We start from the raw sequence: 18,176 nt of genomic DNA on the forward strand, positions 1-18,176 counted from the left end.
TGAAGATAATAGTTCTTAAAAACATATACAAAAGTTGCAACTCGCACAACCTACTAGTTTTTTTTATAAAGACCGAACCATAAGTTTTCGCAGGATTTTGAAATCCACCCACCGACTATTTCATTTGGCGGCCAGCTACGCCGCTAGCGAAACGAACACCAAACTACTTTAAACTGAACGACGTAAGCAATAGAGCTCAAATTCTATTAATATCAGTGTCCATGTGTTATCTCAAAACACCATGCGTCCTGCTCGTGTAGTAGTAAGCTATGAACACGTGCTAGGGTGCGTGAGCGGGTAGCGTTAGCAAACTCAGCGCAAATAAATAAAATATGGTGGCCCTAAATTACGTTGACATTTTTTTTACTTATAGGCATTTTTTTGATAATTTTAACAAACGTTTGTGTATCAACACAGCTCCTCTACACGATGGCCCAGCGCTGCGCCAGCGAGATGACCTTGTGGTGGTTGGAATGGAACGCATCTACACGATGGCGACATTCAGTTGTGATCTAACCGGTTTCCAAGATGGACGTGGAAGCATTAGCCGTTGCAGCAATTTATCTAAGATACGCCACGCCAAATTAATTAAATATTTTTTTTAAATGCATGTTACCTTATAATTTGCTTAAATTATTTTAGACCATATTATAATTTTTATTTAATTTTGTTACTAGCTTACCAACATAGCTGTGCAAATTGTGCAATGATAAGATAAGATAAGATAAATGTTTATTTGCAAGAATGTAGGACATAGTCACAAGATGTCAGGGTGATAATTCTGGTCTCCATTTACATTCAGCCATTTATTGGCGTGCAAAATTCTGTCGCATTTTATACATAAGTATAGTAAAAATGTCAACATATTACAAAAAACTATGTAGGTACTTACTATATATAGTTAGATATGTATTTAATATTCATTTATTTAACTATAAGTATGTATTGTTATATTTATTTATTTAAATTGTAAATGTACTGTCTGCGTAAATTTCCTATTCCTTCATTACTTCCATAACGAGGCCATTTTAATTAAAAATAAAAAACGAAAATTGATACTGAGCACAAACGTCCGCACTCGACCGCATTCGAGCACGCACTGTGGATTGGGCCACGTGTAGATGCGTAGTGCGTACCGCCATTGTAACATAGCGCCAGCTAGTGGTTTTGGTGGAACTTCGTTGTTTCTGTTATTTCTGTTAGTGTTAATTTCTTTTTAGAAATATTGAACATGATTTAATTTAATTATATAGTTTAATTACAAATAGAAATATTTGTATTTCACCTTTTTTTCTTGATATTGTGTCGTTGGGTAATTAAACCTTTATGTTTTAAAAGATAGCACAATATGACTGGCAACATGCAGTTCGTGTTGTAAAGAGCACGAAATTTGAAATGGAAGGAAAATAGAATGAGAAGAAAAGACGGCATGGATTTGTGTCAGAACATATATTGATTGTTACAAAAATTAAAATATATTAATATAAAACTCAGCGTGGAAATCCATTGTCGCTGTATATAGTTCCGGAGATACTTATTTTGGTTACTGGGTAAGTAATTCTCGCAATGTTGTGTTTTCACGGCAAACCGGCTAAATCCAAACTCGGTAAAGACTAAGTTATTTATTATTTCCAGGGTTTAATATGTCGTGGCAAATGTTCCTTTCCTTTGCCATGTTGCTGAAGAAAGAGGTGCGTGCCCTTGAGCGTGGCAAGCTGATGTAAGAGACGGTTCTTCTCAAGATCGGGACGCCTTCATGGTCATTGTCACGAGTTCCGACCCAAATACTATTTCTTGACCGCTGCAGACTTTTCTGTAAGTGTTATGATTCGGTTCAGTGTTTAGGTGTCTCTCAGCAGTTGTGCACAAAGCTAAATCTCATGATATTTGTTATATTTTTTAGATCGTCTATCTCGTTCGTCTGGCGGAATGCAGAGGAGTTAACTTGGAGGAATTAACGTCGTCTGTGGCAGCAGGTATGTGTTGGCCCTTAGGTAGCCCATAGTAAGCTCATAGTTTACTTGAAGTTCATGTTTTGTTTTGTCATAGATCGGTAACCTTTTGCTTTTGTCACATTTATAATGAATAACTTTAATATCATAACCAAGGTTTACTGTGATCTAATGGACAGTGTTACTTGCCAATTTAATGCTCAGGCGTAACTTTACGGGTTATAATTATCTGAATAAAATTTAACTAAACAACTAGTTTGTTGGTGGTTTATCCTAAGTGTAAGAATACAGATATTAATGAACCAACAGCTCTACCGTTAGCAGTCAGAGCTAGAAGATGTAATTTTTAGGGTATGTAGGAGTTTTCAGAGAAGAAATAAAACAGCTATCAAGTGTCCACTTGATAACACAAGAGTCCTCTTGTGTTTTATTACATCCCTAGGTATTATGTAACCAGCCGGGTACATTTTCATAGGTTTACAGGTTACACCATCGCTTGCCCAATCCCTTTGATGTGCGGCCGAAAAACCGACACCGCGGCCAACTCATCCCCATCCCGCGCGCCATAAGCCAACCGACACCACTACCCCCTCTACACGTTGGCCCAACATATTGGACCAATAGGTTGGGCCATCGTGTAGAGGAGCCATAAAGGACAATATTATGAATATACCTAATACGTTTTGTTTTAATAAAAACTCTTTGTCAACGTATTTTTGAGCCACAAACCACCAAGTATAAGTTATTTCACTAAATTTTTAATCATCTATTTCCAGCTTTTTGCTGAAGAAAACGTAATGTAAGATTCAAGGTTTCAAAATAGATAATTAATCTTTATTCAAGACTTGAATTTCAAGTAGCCATCATTGAAAAGTGTTAGAAATTATTTAATTATTTAATTTTTTTTATTATTTAATTAATAAATCTTACAGCTATCATAACAGTTTCCCAATGCGATAGTATAGGCAGGCTATTATTAGGTATATACTATAAGTACTATAACTAAGCTAAGAATAACACAACACAAACAATGTAACCTTTACAAATTCACTTTCAGAACAGTTAAATACGTCAGTTCGATTGGCAACTTGGTTAAATGTGCGCAGGGCTCTCGTCCAAGGGGCCGTGCGCATCAATCCGGTGCGCGCGTGCGGCTCAACCAGTAGAGGTGGTCTGCGCCTCCGCCACACGTACCGTGGCGGCGCATAAACACCTATCGTCTCTAGTAACTCTGGGTTACTGATTTTTCCTCGCACTAGCTTAAATATATAAGAGGCTAGTGCCAATTCCCTTCTAACCTCTAGCTGGTCATATCCCACCATTCCGAGCACAAACAGGGTTGGATACATTCGAGGATAGAAGGGATACACTCCATACAACTTTAGGTACAAGAACCTGATGAATTTATTTTGGATTCGTTCTAGCATAAACTTGTATTTCGCCTCATTTGGGCTCCAAACACAAGAACTGCTCTCCATGTGGCTTCTGACCAGGGCTTCGTACAGTGCGCGTATAGCTCTTATGTTGGAAAACCCGTGACACTGCCGCAGAACGAATCCCAAGTTCCTATAAGCCTTCTTGCAAATAGTGCTAATGTGGTGCCTAAAGGAAAGATCTGCGGTAAAGTGCACCCCCAAATCTCGCACTTCCGTCAAACGCTCCATCAGCGCCCCTTCTACTAGGTATTGATGATGTATCGGGCTGTAGGATCTGCTGAAGGACATCGACGAGCATTTAGCCATATTAAAGTGCAATTTATTGTCGTGACTCCATTGGACCACTCGATCAATGTCATTTTGCAACTCGACGCAATCCGATACATCCTCAATTTGACGCACCAGTTTCAGGTCATCAGCAAAGAGCAAACAGTCCGCGTTTTTTACTACACTAGGCAGATCATTGATCATTAGTACAAAGTGTAACGGACCCAGATTACTTCCTTGACTGACCCCGGACCTAGTATAGTATGGCTTTGACCTGTTGCCGGCGCAGTCCACGTACTGGCTCCTCCCCCGCATATAACTTGCAAAAAATGCAAGGGTATGCGGCGTACACCCCGCGTCCGCCAGCTTCTTCAGTAAGATGTCATTGTCTACCATGTCAAAAGCTTTCTTAAAGTCGAAATAAGTGACATCTACCTGACCGCCGGCGTCCACCGCAGGTGCCACCCGAGACATAAGGTGCAACAAGTTTCCCCCAGTACTGCGTCCCGCCCGAAATCCGTATTGAGCGTCTGACAACTGGCAACTGACCTGTTCCTGTAATGACCTTTGTACAGCGGACTCAAAAACTTTTGCAGGCGCACACAACACTGCAACTGGTCTGTAATTACTTGCTTTTGGTCCACCACTTCCCTTCGGTACTGGTACTACTCGCGACAATTTCCATTGTTCCGGGAAGGTGGCAGATTTTAACGACATATTAAATAAATGACACAGTGGTTCTGCTAGCACCGAGCGACAGTCCTTTAATACAAAGGGGGGAATGCCGTCCGGTCCCACAGAGCGTTTAGACGGTAGTTTCTCCAGCGCGCGGCGCACTTCCGCCACCTGTAGCTCGTGAATGTGTACATACGTGCTATTAGGCGATGCCGTAGCGCTGGCGACTGCAGGGTCAAGTGTAGCGGGCCTAGAGGTGTACACTGAATAAAAAAAGTTGGCAAATTCATCGGCAGCTTCTTGCTGTGATAAGACCCTTCCACCATCGTCCATTAGTTTAATACAGTTATTGCCCTCTCTTTTCTTTTTTATGAAACTCCAAAATGATTTAGGATCCTTTGCCAAGTTTTCCTGCATCTGATCTTGATACTGGTCGTGTGCTAGTGAAATTGCTGATTTTAATTTCATTCTACTATTTGAAAATTTATTATAGTCATCCTCAGAGCCACTTTTTTTGTATTGTTTATGAAGTGCGTGTTTGAGTTTAATAGCTTGTATTATCTCTGTCGTGTACCATTCAGGATAAGAGTACCGAGATACTACCGCCATTTTTCTCTTACTAGGAACGCAGCTATCCAATACTGCATTAAATTTAGCATAGAAACAGTCCACCGCTTCCGCAACATCGCTGATTTCATAAAGCAGCTTCCAGTTTATGTTGGCTAAAGAGTGATATAACAAATGGAAGTCAGCCTTAGCGAAATTCCATTCACGGTGCGAAAGATCTGTCGGCTCTACAAAGGATGATAACGACACAGGTACCTCGGTCGTCGCCGCGGCCTCGGCGCGCGCACCCACCAATACATACATATAATATTAATCTAGTTATCAGACCAATAATTGTGAGATGTTAGTATTATCTTTCTTTAAATATATTGAATTGTTATACAAAAGTTAAATTTAATAATACATTTTGACTTGTGTAATATCTAAAGTATGTGTTTATTTTTCGTGAGATTCCGTTATTAAACTAAACCAATTTTAAAAAGACCTAGACTTAACGGCGCGGAACTTGCTAATTTTTTTCGGCTCCTTTTGGTCGCAGCCGGTAAATTACAAAGGGATTAAGGAGGAATGTGGTTAATGAAAGATGAGTTTAATTCAAGTAAGTACTTATTTATTTAATTACTCATCCACAAAAGTTGACTCGTCACAATCACTCGCTTCACTAGCGTCACCTTCAGATTCAGTAGGTTCAGATGCCGTTTTTCCCTCACTTTCGTCCTGCAAATTGGCTATGTACACAAATCCAGTGTCAAAGTACTCCAAATATTCATTTTCTTTCTTAATTACGGTGTCACAGGTATTGCGCCATGTTTCACGAGTTATGTTTTCAACACCATGGCGAATATTTTTTTCCGTGTAAGCTACATCATGGTCGACGGTAACGATATTGTTTTTAACAGTATCCCATATGTTCAATATGGCGTTGAGCTCAGGATGGTGGGGAGGCAGGCGCAGTACTTCGAATCCCTTATTCTTGATGTAGTTATCGATTTTGTATGTAGTAAAAGCTCTTTTGTTCTGTCTTATTATGTCGTATAACTCAATTTGGCGTAAGTTTGCCTCAAAAGGTATGTTCTTGGACGACAACCATGCCTCCATTTCAGATTTATTTGCATGCATAGTCGGCAGAGTCTCCACGAAAATGTTATCGAATGATGTGTTGTCTAACACTATCACAGAACGATCCGGTAAATTTGGTAGCAATTTTTCATCCAGCCATTTTTGGTAAAAATCAAAGTTCTTCTTTGAATAATCATCTCCGCTTAGTGTAAGTGCTTGGTAAAGTAAACAAGCATTCTCAATGAACCCATCTGAAGTTCCCGCGTGTGCTAAACTATACCTAGCTACGTGTGGGGCTCGTGAGCCACATTTAACATTTTTCATCGTGACGTAACTTTCGTCAGTATAGACAATAGGCCGACCTTGGGAGCGGTATTCAGTTATTTTTTTCAAATATTGCAATCTGCACATTTGGACGTCATGTCGCTCAATCAAAACTTTTCTACCAGTGTCTGACTTAGTCCACGTGTAGCCTAGTTTCAATAATAACTTACGAATCGTTGCTAGGCAGGCATCGTGACCGATTTGTTCATTTAAGGTCTGTCTCACTTTTTTTAATGTCGGTATTTGTTTAAGTTTGACGTAAGAATTACGTATTGAGCTTCGTACTGTATAAGCTAGACGTTCGTTGATATCAACTTTACCGGGCCTTTTTTGTCTGTTTTTGAGTGGTGATGGAAATTTGGCTGATCCACTGGGAAGGTTTCTTTCTTCTTGCAATATGTTGTGTACTGTTCTTTGACTTGTGCCCGTTGCTTCCGCGGTGCGCTGGGATATGTTGCGCAAATGTGACAAATCACAATGTGGTTCTTTATAAAGTTGCGTGAACTTATATTCTTGTTTAAGAAAGTGGAAAACTTTAGCAATGATAGCACGGCCCTGTAATAAACACCAAAGTACATGTTATTATAAACACATTTCTTCTACATGCTAATAATTGCGTAGGTATATTTAAATTAACACCAATTAAGAAACCAAATATTCAACAACAAATCATTTCGCGTTATCGCGCCACGTGAGTAAACTAACAAACATTTAAAACGAAAAAATACCTCACCTCAGCGGGAACCACTTTTCTCCGTTTTCTGTCACTTGCCATGCTGACGGTACTTATACACTGACGCGAATAATCCAACACTCGACAACCCCACCGGCGTTTCAGCCGACACTGAGCGCCCGTGGCCCCGTGCAGGCATGCGTATGCCAACATACACAATGTACTTTTGTGTTCGTTGAATACGAGTACGTTCACTCACACAAAAACCTGCAGCCCGTTTCCTTGAAACAAAATATCCATACACAACTACACAAGCAACGTTACCGCCGGCCGCTACATTTCAAAAAGAACCTTATCGCACCGAATTAAATGTCATTTTAATTAATCTCACTTCTTCAGTGTTATTTAAAAATTGATCGCTTACACGCGTCGTTATTATTTTGCGGTTCGCAAACCCCAGCTAAGCAAACTTAATTCGTATTTGTTTAGCATAAGGTTGTGATTACTAGAGCTACTAAAAATAGGTTGTACCTATTATAACTTGGTAAATGCAAAGCGTGGATCGGGCGATCGGTAATTGGGTTCCGTGGATGGCGGTAATTATGACCCTCATTAGGGACCCGTAAAAAGGTTAATTTAATACTCAAACTCAAAGGCGGCAATGCTAAAAACTACGCATTTGCAGGGAAAAACGAAGATTTAAGTTTACAACCTGAGTGATAAATGTTTATATTTAGTGCCTACTTATATACCTACGAGTTCAGCTTATGTGTCTTTCCTGTGAACATCATAAAATACCTAAAGCTATTCCGCACAGCGAGCGAGGAAATACGGCCAGCCTTCTGGGCACCCTGCCCGTTGACGGCGATTTAGGCCACATAGGATATATAGGTTAAGTAATTAGTTTAGTTTAGTTTATTTATTTCATAATGATAAATTACAGTATAAATTATTCTCACGCTAATCTATATGAATTTACATTATGATCGTCAATAATTTAGCATGCAAACGTAATTATACAATGTCAACAATGATAATCAAATTACGAATTTATAATTTAAAAAGAAATTTGAGAATTAATGGTTTTTTGTTTATTTCATTTAGCTTTAAAGTAGTTTTAAAGCCTAATTTTCTTACTTTATCCTTATTAACACCTTCTACGTCTTAAAAGTTGCATGTAAATTGTAAAACCACGGTCATCTCTCTGTTATTGACGCGGGGCCGGGCCCGGGTCGAGGCGTCCGACATGGTAGAAGAGCCGGCCGCAAAATTTCTAACCGACTTGATACCACGATGAAATGCACAATGGTTTCCCAGAAAAGTTATGCTAAGTCCGAATTCGATAGTCTGCCACGGCGGAACTTGCCGAAAGTACGAAAAAGAAGGCCACTTCCGGTGCGAAAAAAGGGGCTGATTTAACCCATCTGATACCGAGATAGTAGTTATGGCAGCAGTTAGAAATTTACATGTAGACACAGAAAAGCGAAGTCTGCCACTATTTTTTTTGCCGGAAGTGCTTGGCAGACGCTCTCAAAGGTGACCATCGGGACCCCTAAATTAACCCATCTGATACCACCATGAAACCAATGCCAGTCGGTAGGTATGAACTCTCATGTCAGGAATATATAAGTCTGCCAAGGCTTTTCCTGCCGAAACACCATGGCAGACGAGATTATGTAAGCAAGGTCGCCATCGGTTACCCTACACTAACCCATCTGATACCACCATGAAACCAATTCCATTCGGTAGGTATGAACCCCCATTTTAGGAATATATAAGTCTGCCAAGGTTTTTCCTGCCGAAACACCTTGGCAGACGAGATTATAAGCAAGATGACCATCGGTTACCGTACACTAACCCATCTGATACCGCCATGAAACCAATTCCAGTCGGTAGGTATGAACCCTCATTTCATGAATATATAAGTCTGCCAAGGCTTTTCCTGCCGAAACACCTTGGCAGACGAGATTATGTTAGCAAGGTGTACATCAGTTACCCTACATTAACCCATCTGATACCTCCATGAAACCAATTCCAGTCGGTAGGTATGAACCCTCATTTCGGAAATTTTTAAGTCTGCCAAGGCCTTTCCTGCCGAAACTCCTTGACAGACGAGATTATGTAAGCAACATCCGCATCCGTGGGACCGGTATACGTGATTACTGTAGGCTTATTTATTACTTTATGCTTTTACATATTTGTATATTATTATGTTATTAATGAAATATATTTATAATTTATTAAACCTATACCTAATACATTGGGAATTCATTACCTGCTTACGGCAGTAGTAGGGAGTAGTGGGTGAGTTCTGGCTCACTTAGCCAGGCCAACAGTCCCTCCCCCTTTTTTTCCCTTGTTGAGGCCCTGCAACCTTACCTTGAACCCAACCTAATGTCATTGTAGCTCGAATCTAACCTAATCTTCTCATTTTTATTGCTTTTAGAAAATATTCTAATAACAATTATCTACTTTTGCAAAGTTAAATGTTGAATTCTTTATTTCGCAAAATGGAATTTTAATGTGACTATAATGTATGTGCAATCTACTTAGAAACTGAGTTTAGAAATATAAAAACACACATTTTATATAGGATAATAAGTTTATTCAAGTAATATTCTGAACATATGAGATATAGTAACATCATTACTTATTCTGTGTACAGTGGAGAAAACATGCAAGTTGACATTTTTCGTTTTAAAATAAAGATAAACTAAACAGTATTTGCCACAAACCGATGTAAAAAAAACTTTGCAGTTGTTGATTACAATACCATATCTTAAGGCCCCAGTACACAATGGGCCATCGCCGGCCATTCCATGGGACGCATTTATGCGTTAGAGGGAGCAAATGATATTGCTATCTCATTCTACCGCATGGCTGCGTCCCTTGGAGTGGCCGGCAATGGCCCATTGTGTACTGGGGCCTTTACAATTTCTCTCCGTGAACATTTTATGATACCCAACCAACCTTCCGGTTTTCGCCCGAATGAATTAAAATATTCACCAACACCATTGACATCAATATAAATGGCTATCCGATGTCAGCCAGGTTTAAAATCCGGATCTAAATTGATAATAAGCAATTTAAACAGGTGAACATGTAGCTGAACAAACATTGGCATTTTGTTGGCTGCAAATACATTCGATTCCACGCCTATATTCATTTTACTCATATAGTGTTACACAGAACTCATTTGCTGTCAAGAATTACCGACAATTGTCGTGTTTCTTGTGACAATTGTCATTAGCTTCGCAAAATAAGTACTTAGTATTTGGCGATATAATGGAGTTTTTATTTTATTAACATGTTGGTGGCAAACAAGCACACCGCCCGTCTGATGGTAAGCGGTTACCGTAGCCTATGGAGGCCTGTAACGTCAGTACCAACTGTGATGTCGACAAGTGTCGCACCTGCCACCGTAGTGAAATAGAGGCCAGGCCCCAATTTCACATCGGTGACAGGTGCGACGAATTGTAAAATCACTATCGCTGACGTCACAGGCATCCATGGGCTACGATTACCACTTACCATCGGGCGGGCCGTATTCCTGTTTGCCACCATCATTGTGTTATTAAAAAAAAACTTTATTATATCGGAAAAAACAGATATTTCTCCTGTTAAGTTTCTGACAATTGTCAAAGATCTAGAAGAATTGTAGGTAATTCTTGACAGGTAATGAGTTATATGTCGGAATTTCGTGACAATTGCAGTGTTTCTGTGACAATTGTCATAAACTTAGCAAGAGAAATATCTGTTTTTTTTTCCGATATCATAAAGTTTTTTTTTAATAATACAATGATGGTGGCAAACAGGAATACGGCCCGCCCGATGGTAAGCGGTAACCGTAGTTCATGGATGCCTGTGACGTCAGCAACAGTGATTTTACAATTCGTCGCACCTGTCACGTTGGTGAAACAGGGGCCAGGAGTTAAGTCAAAAGCTAGTAAACAGTAATCTCCTCCATAGTCCTCTCTGACTTTCAGGCAGTTTTATTAACTTCTTATGGTATCAATGTGGAGTATAAATAGTCTACTATACATATATCCCAAAAACTTTAACGTTTACGTTTTTAAATACAGGGTGACCTTAGCCATTGGACAAACCCTGAAATCCCACATAGGGTTACTTCTCAGAAATGCTCTAACGGTAATTTCTTTTTAATTAGAACAAAAGATAAAACATTAAATTATCAAACAAAAGTTAATTCCAATAATCGACAACAAAAAGAAACATACTGTATTAATCATTGGCAGTGCTTTTGACAATTTGTTTGAAAATGTGCGGCAATGATGACATTTGTCAAAAGTCAGAATCTTATTAATGTCATAAATAAAAAAGATAATCAAAACGGTCGAAGAAAGTTTTAATTAATTTAATTTAATTTAATAATTAATAATTAATCTTATTTAAAGCTGCAACACGACTGATTAATTGACATGATTGTTCTCCCAGAAGGAGGTTCGTGGGGTGTTAGACTTTGGTACGGTCGTATAGAGGGCGGTCTCGTGACTTCAGAAAATTCCGACTTTTGGCCTACCGCTTCCGGTCAGAAAAATGTTCGACGGCCCGGCCAAACGGTGGGAGGTAGGTGGGGGGTGCTCGACCAAATGTCATAGAGGGTCCCTGGCAGTTTTTGACGCCGCCATTTTTTTTCAAAATGGCTGACTTTTTTTTTAATTTTTTCAAGTTTGTCCTAGCGCGCTGAAATTTTGGTCACGGAATCTCGGGGTCCTCTAGATTCGTATGGGAAAAAAAATTTCGAAAAAATCCAAGATGGCGGAAAAAATGGCCCCTTTTATTTTGTATGGCAACTTTTAAACGGTGCGAGATAGGTAGGGGGTGCTCGACCAAATGTCATAGAGGGCCCCGAGACAAAATAAACTGCATTTAAAAATTTTCAAACGGGCCGACTTTTTTTTTTTTTTTTTTCAAGTTGGTCCGAGCGCGCTGAGATTGGCATGGCGAGAGATAGAAGCCTCTAGATTCCTATGAAAAAAAAATTTTTGGAAAAAATCCAAGATGGCGGAAATAATGGTCATTTTAATTTTGTATGGCAACTTTTAAACGGTGCGAGGTAGGTGGGGGGTGCTCGACCAAATGTCATAGAGGGCCCCGAAACACAGCAAACTGCATTTAAAAAATTTCAAAATGGCCGACTTTTTTTTTAATTTTTCAAGTTGGTCCGAGTGCGCTGAGATTTGGCATGCGGCGAGCTAGGGGGCGCAGCATTACCATGTAAAAAATTTTTTTGGAAAAATCCAAAATGGCGGGCGACAAGGGCAAAATTCAAATTTCCAAGTAGGTTAAGCGAGCCCGAAGGGCGAGCTTCAGGCCGTCAGGCCCGGAGCTTCAATCCGAATATCCAAGCGTGCCCCGCCCCCAGTAATTTTGGGCGAGGCCGAAGGCCGAGCTGCGGGAATGACGAACAAAGCAAAATCCTATACAAAAAGTGTGTTAAGCGAGCCCGAAGGGCGAGCTTCAGGCCGGGAGGCCGAAGGCCGACCCCGGCGGAGGGCCGAAGGCCCGGAGCCTCCACCCCGACTCCCAAAACGCGAGGCCGAAGGCCGAGCTGCGTGAATGCAGTTCCCCCAAGCGTTCTACAAAGTCAACTGTCTTGATAAGCGAAGCCGGCGGGCCGAAGGCCCGACGGCGAAGCGTCGAGGCTCGCGAAGGCCGAAGGCCGAGCTCCACGTAGGGCCGAAGGCCCGAAGCGTCACACGAGAGGGGGAAGTTGGCCTACGGCCTTCGGCCTTCGGCCCGCCGTTTCGCTTGTCTAAGACACTTTTCCTATTGGGTCGTGTTTAAGCTCCAACTTCCCGCTTAAGCCCCGAAGCAAAACCAACCCTCCCAACTGTTTTAATAAGCGAAGCGGCGGGCCGAAGGCCCGACGCTGAGCTTCGAAACCCAGCGAAGGACGAAGGCCGAGCTCCGCGTAGGGCCGAAGGCCCGGAGCGTCCCTTACGAGTTCCCAAGCACGCGAGGCCAGGCCGAGCTGCGGGAATGTAGTGCTTTCACGCGGATCTTTTCGTCCTAGCAAAAGTACAACTTTATTTCTTTTTCCCTTTGGAAAACAAACTACTACTACTACTACTACAACAAAAACAACAGCACCAACAACAAACTACAAGAAGACCGCGGGGCCCTCGGGCCCCGCGCACAGGGCAAAATCTAGTCATACTATTTATTACCTCAGGAGCTACTAACACATACAGGTTGCTCCAAAGTAAAAAAATCGTAATTTGTTATGATACTTTGTATACTGGTTCTAAATACCATTGAAGTGTAAAATTGTATTGATTTTATGAATAAATTATTGAATATTGAATATAAATACCCTAATGCATGGACACCCTGTATATCAACTTGAAAGAAAATGTTCAATATTTCTTTATAGTGCGACTCCTTAGCTCGATTTAGTATGGAGGTAGAGTCTGGCTAATAAAAGATGAACCTGCAAAAATGCGGTCCTGGTCTGACCCATCCTAAATCCTGTCCCATCCGGCAGAAAGCACGAAACTTGGCATGCAAACTTCAAACTTCAACATTTATTCAGCAAATAGGCCGCAAGGGCACTATTACACGCCGCTAAAGAAATTTTCACTTCAAAAAGTTTTGAGATGTAATGTGAAACCAAGTCGGTTATTTTAATCAGTGCCAGGGGGTGTTAAAACAGTATCAATAAGATATCTTTAATTTGTAATTTTTAGCGAGTTTTAGCGGTGGGCAAAGTAATCCGGTGATTTGGCATCCATTCCAACATTGCCCACCACCAAAAACGGATTAGGGTTGTCACTTTCATCTAATTTACCCAACTTCGCATGTAAAATAAGGTTATGTTTGTACACTAAAGTAAGTTTATAAATATATACTGTATTTAATTTGTCTTATTATCCTTTACTTAGATGTTTTATCCCGTTAACTAATGAAAACACAGCAAAAATCATATTTTTGGCCATTAAACTATTGTAACAGATTTTCTCAAAAGTGACAACCCTAGCCCTTGTAAAATGCTTAGGCGAGCCTTATATGGAAATGAGCAAAAACGGGTAGGAAACATTGCCCAGCAAATTTATTTAAAAGTTTTTACACTTATCGCTAAGTTATTAACAGGGAATGGTAGGATTGCCCAAAACCAGTGATCCTTAGACATCATCATCATACGAGCTGTATTCTAATACCAAATTGACGTGGGCAATGTTGGCGAAAACTCCGGATATCTTTGCCCACCCTCTAAAATGCAAAAAAATGGGTAAAAACACGATAAAAATATTTTTTCTTCAAATAAACTGATGCGTTTGATCACAATGGACGTGCTGAGCAAAAAAAGTAATTACGATTTGTTTTTTTTTTGAGAAATTCGTGTTTTTTTTAAATGCGGGCAAAGTTGGTGATAATGACCGGTACCTACTCTTCGAAGGCCGCAAAAATATATGACATGCTCTTATGGTTCTACAAATAAGATCGTGTCAGATATTTTTGCGGCCTTCGTTGTGTGTTGTGTAACATAAATTGCAGGTGACTGTATATTAGGAATAATTATTTTATTTAGTTTCAACGAAAGTTTCAAGTTTAGTACGAAAATACTTCAGATATGCAATATGCACAAAATGTAGACCTAATCGAAATAAAACATTGCTTTTTATAGTAAATTTTTTTTAAAAACATTTGATACATAGGTATACATAACAATAACCAGGCCACAGCGGTATTGGCCTGTAAGCTTTATCTCGGTCTCCAAAGCCGCAAAAACTCGCTAGTACTTCGTGCTGGTCTAGCCGTTATTTTTTCTTAAAGATTTTCAGAGAACAGCACGTACACGCATTATACATATAGACGGAACGAACGGCATAATCATAATCATTTATTCGTCGCAATCCATGGTATTACAGATCTAGGTACAAGACTTTCAAGTATTACTTATACGAATTACATAACGCTTCCTGTTAATAGGCAATATTTTAAGATAAAAGTTCTATAATATATTACAAGATTACAATTGTCATCAAAATTAATTGACGTACAGAAGTCAAATACGTTTTTAAAATGACGCAAAATGAAAATTAATCCCAATCAGTAAAGGATGAGTCTTTAAACTTTTTTCATTTTAAGCGAGTTTTGATTTGAAGGAACATAATACTTAAATTCGACTGTAATCGTATTGTTTTAGGATAGTTTACTGAGGTTTTCAACCATTATGACCCGTAAATAACAGCAAATCAAATTTAAAGGAGACGCGAGCTGATATTTATGTACCCTATTTTTTGAAATACAATTTATCTACTGGTATACTTTCTCGTGTGCGTATATGATTTAATGTCAAATCAAGCTGTCATTTTTATTTGAAGAATTATACGTGTGCTCCGGTGCAGCCCCAGCGGGCATCTGACTTGAAGAAGAATTTTGAGTGATGTCGTCAATGTATGGAAATTGTTCGAAGGTTTACATTTGAGATTGAATTTCTGTGTTGTCTTTGTGAGTAAAAATATAAATCTTGAATTGTCTAGCTTTCAAAATCACACAATAATTCAATTACTGTCAAAGACAAAATTGTTTTGCTTCTTTCTCAAACGGAACTCCATATTTTGATATTTTGATACTTTTAGTGTCGATTTGTAGAGAATAACAGCAAATTAAAAATATAATGGCATGAAGAGTCGGTACACGGTTTCTTCGTGAACAAATTTACGTGTAATAATAATAATTATAATATAATATATATTATAGTGGTTTTCCGGGTCAAGGTCCGGGTCCGAGTCCGGGTCCGAGTCTGAGTCCGAGTCCGGGTCCGAATCCGTGTCCGAGTCCGTGTCCGGGGCCGAGTCCGAGTCCGGTTCCGAGTCCGGGTCCGAGTCCGAGTCCGGGTCCTAGTCCGAGTCCGTGTCCGAGTCCGAGTCCGGGTCCGAGTTCGATTCCAAGTCCGGGTCCGAGTCCGGGTCCGAACCGGATCCGGGTATGAGTCCGGTTCTGGGTCCGAGTCCGGGTCGCAGTCCAAGTCAAAATCGAAATTAGAAATCACCAAACGTGTACTATGCGTCGTTGAAGAGTTTTGTTCTGGTTATCATCAGCAGTTCCACTTCATCAAATGCGACAGTTTTTAATGTAAATGCTTGATTTTATGATGAAAATACAAAAAAAATCTATACTCATGCCTTTAAGATTTGAGGAGTTCCCTCGATTCCTCATGGATCCCATCATCAGAACTCGAGCTTGACAAAAATGTGGCTTAAAAACTTGACTTGCTTAACAAACATAACGAAGACGACAAATCGCCAAACGTGAACTATGCGTCGTTGAAGAGTTCCGTTCTGATCATCATCAGCAGTTGCACTTCATCAAATGTCACTTTTTTGAATGTGTATGCTTAATTTGATGATAAAAACCCAAAAATCACTATATGTATGCGTTTAAAATTTGAGGAGTTCCCTCGATTCCTCATGGATCCCATCATCAGAACTGGGTTTTGACAAAAACGGAACCAATCTGTATGCATATACATACAATCAAAAAACTAATTTTCAAAATCGGTCCAGGAATGACGGAGATATAGAGTAACAAACATAAAAAAATAAAAAATAAAAAAAACATACAACCGAATTGATAACCTCCTTCTTTGAGATTTGGAAGTCGGTTAACAAACTAATATTAGCCCAAAATCTAAAATAAATGAAGTACCGATCACATAAAAAGTAAAAAATTAAAATAAGTAAATAAAAACAGGAAGGTATCATAAAATGTTAATGAAGAGAAATTGTAAGAGATGGTATTATGCCAACCAACAACTGCAAAGTTTTTTAACATCGGTTTGTGGCAAATACTGTTTAGTTTATCTTTATTTTAAAACGAAAAATGTCAACTTGCATGTTTTCTCCACTGTACACAGAATAAGTAATGATGTTACTATATCTCATATGTTCAGAATATTACTTGAATAAACTTATTATCCTATATAAAATGTGTGTTTTTATATTTCTAAACCCAGTTTCTAAGTAGATTGCACATACATTATAGTCACATTAAAATTCCATTTTGCGAAATAAAGAATTCAACATTTAACTTTGCAAAAGTAGATAATTGTTATTAGAATATTTTCTAAAAGCAATAAAAATGAGAAGATTAGGTTAGATTCGAGCTACAATGTCATTAGGTTGGGTTCAAGGTAAGGTTGCAGGGCCTCAACAAGGGAAAAAAGGGGGAGGGACTGTTGGCCTGGCTAAGTGAGCCAGAACTCACCCACTACTCCCTACTACTGCCGTAAGCAGTTAATGAATTCCCAATGTATTAGGTATAGGTTTAATAAATTATAAATATATTAATAACATAATAATATACAAATATGTAAAAGCATAAAGTAATAAATAAGCCTACAGTAATCACGTATACCGGTCCCACGGATGCGGATGTTGCTTACATAATCTCGTCTGTCAAGGAGTTTCGGCAGGAAAGGCCTTGGCAGACTTATATATTCATGAAATGAGGGCTCATACCTACCGATTGGAATTGGTTTCATGGCGGTATCAGATGGGTTAGTGTACGGTAACCGATGGTCATCTTGCATATAATCTCGTCTGCCAAGGTGTTTCGGCAGGAAAAACCTTGGCAGACTTATATATTCCTAAAATGGGGGTACATACCTACCGAATGGAATTGGTTTCATGGTGGTATCAGATGGGTTAGTGTAGGGTAACCGATGGCGACCTTGCTTACATAATCTCGTCTGCCATGGTGTTTCGGCAGGAAAAGCCTTGGCAGACTTATATATTCCTGACATGAGAGTTCATACCTACCGACTGGCATTGGTTTCATGGTGGTATCAGATGGGTTAATTTAGGGGTCCCGATGGTCACCTTTGAGAGCGTCTGCCAAGCACTTCCGGCAAAAAAAATAGTGGCAGACTTCGCTTTTCTGTGTCTACATGTAAATTTCTAACTGCTGCCATAACTACTATCTCGGTATCAGATGGGTTAAATCAGCCCCTTTTTTCGCACCGGAAGTGGCCTTCTTTTTCGTACTTTCGGCAAGTTCCGCCGTGGCAGACTATCGAATTCGGACTTAGCATAACTTTTCTGGGAAACCATTGTGCATTTCATCGTGGTATCAAGTCGGTTAAAAATTTTGCGGCCGGCTCTTCTTAACATGTCATTCTCTATGACGGATCGGTGATCACGTGGTGCTTTAAATAGGAAACGAAGCGCCGGAAGCTCCGGCCCGGTCTAGCGTGAG

General features: G+C 39.7%; 1 protein-coding gene and 1 long non-coding RNA gene across 2 annotated transcripts in view; one reads left to right on the forward strand and one right to left on the reverse strand.

Annotated features, from left to right (window-relative positions):
- The window catches only part of LOC134797457 (uncharacterized), a 98,294-nt gene that overhangs the window by 34,154 nt on the left and 45,964 nt on the right, over positions 1-18,176 (forward strand). The window lies entirely within an intron of this gene.
- On the reverse strand, positions 5,516-7,094 carry LOC134797221 (uncharacterized). Its single transcript, XM_063769447.1, has 2 exons — positions 7,014-7,094; positions 5,516-6,835 (listed from the first exon to the last, which is right to left on the reverse strand). Exons 1-2 carry the CDS (start codon positions 7,053-7,055, stop codon positions 5,516-5,518), a joined length of 1,362 nt encoding a protein of 453 aa, XP_063625517.1. The 5' UTR covers positions 7,056-7,094.

This window comes from Cydia splendana, chromosome 15 (assembly GCF_910591565.1).
Source record: "Cydia splendana chromosome 15, ilCydSple1.2, whole genome shotgun sequence".
Taxonomy (NCBI): Eukaryota; Metazoa; Arthropoda; class Insecta; order Lepidoptera; family Tortricidae; genus Cydia; species Cydia splendana.

What these genes read in the sequence shown, in the direction of transcription:
- LOC134797221 (XM_063769447.1), bottom strand. Translation starts at nt 7,055, where the DNA reads ATGGCAAGTGACAGAAAACGGAGAAAAGTGGTTCCCGCTGAG. An exon ending in GAAAAGTGGTTCCCGCTGAG is followed by an intron (nt 6,836 to 7,013) that starts GTGAGGTATTTT and finishes TGTTTATTACAG; the next exon opens with GGCCGTGCTATCATTGCTAA.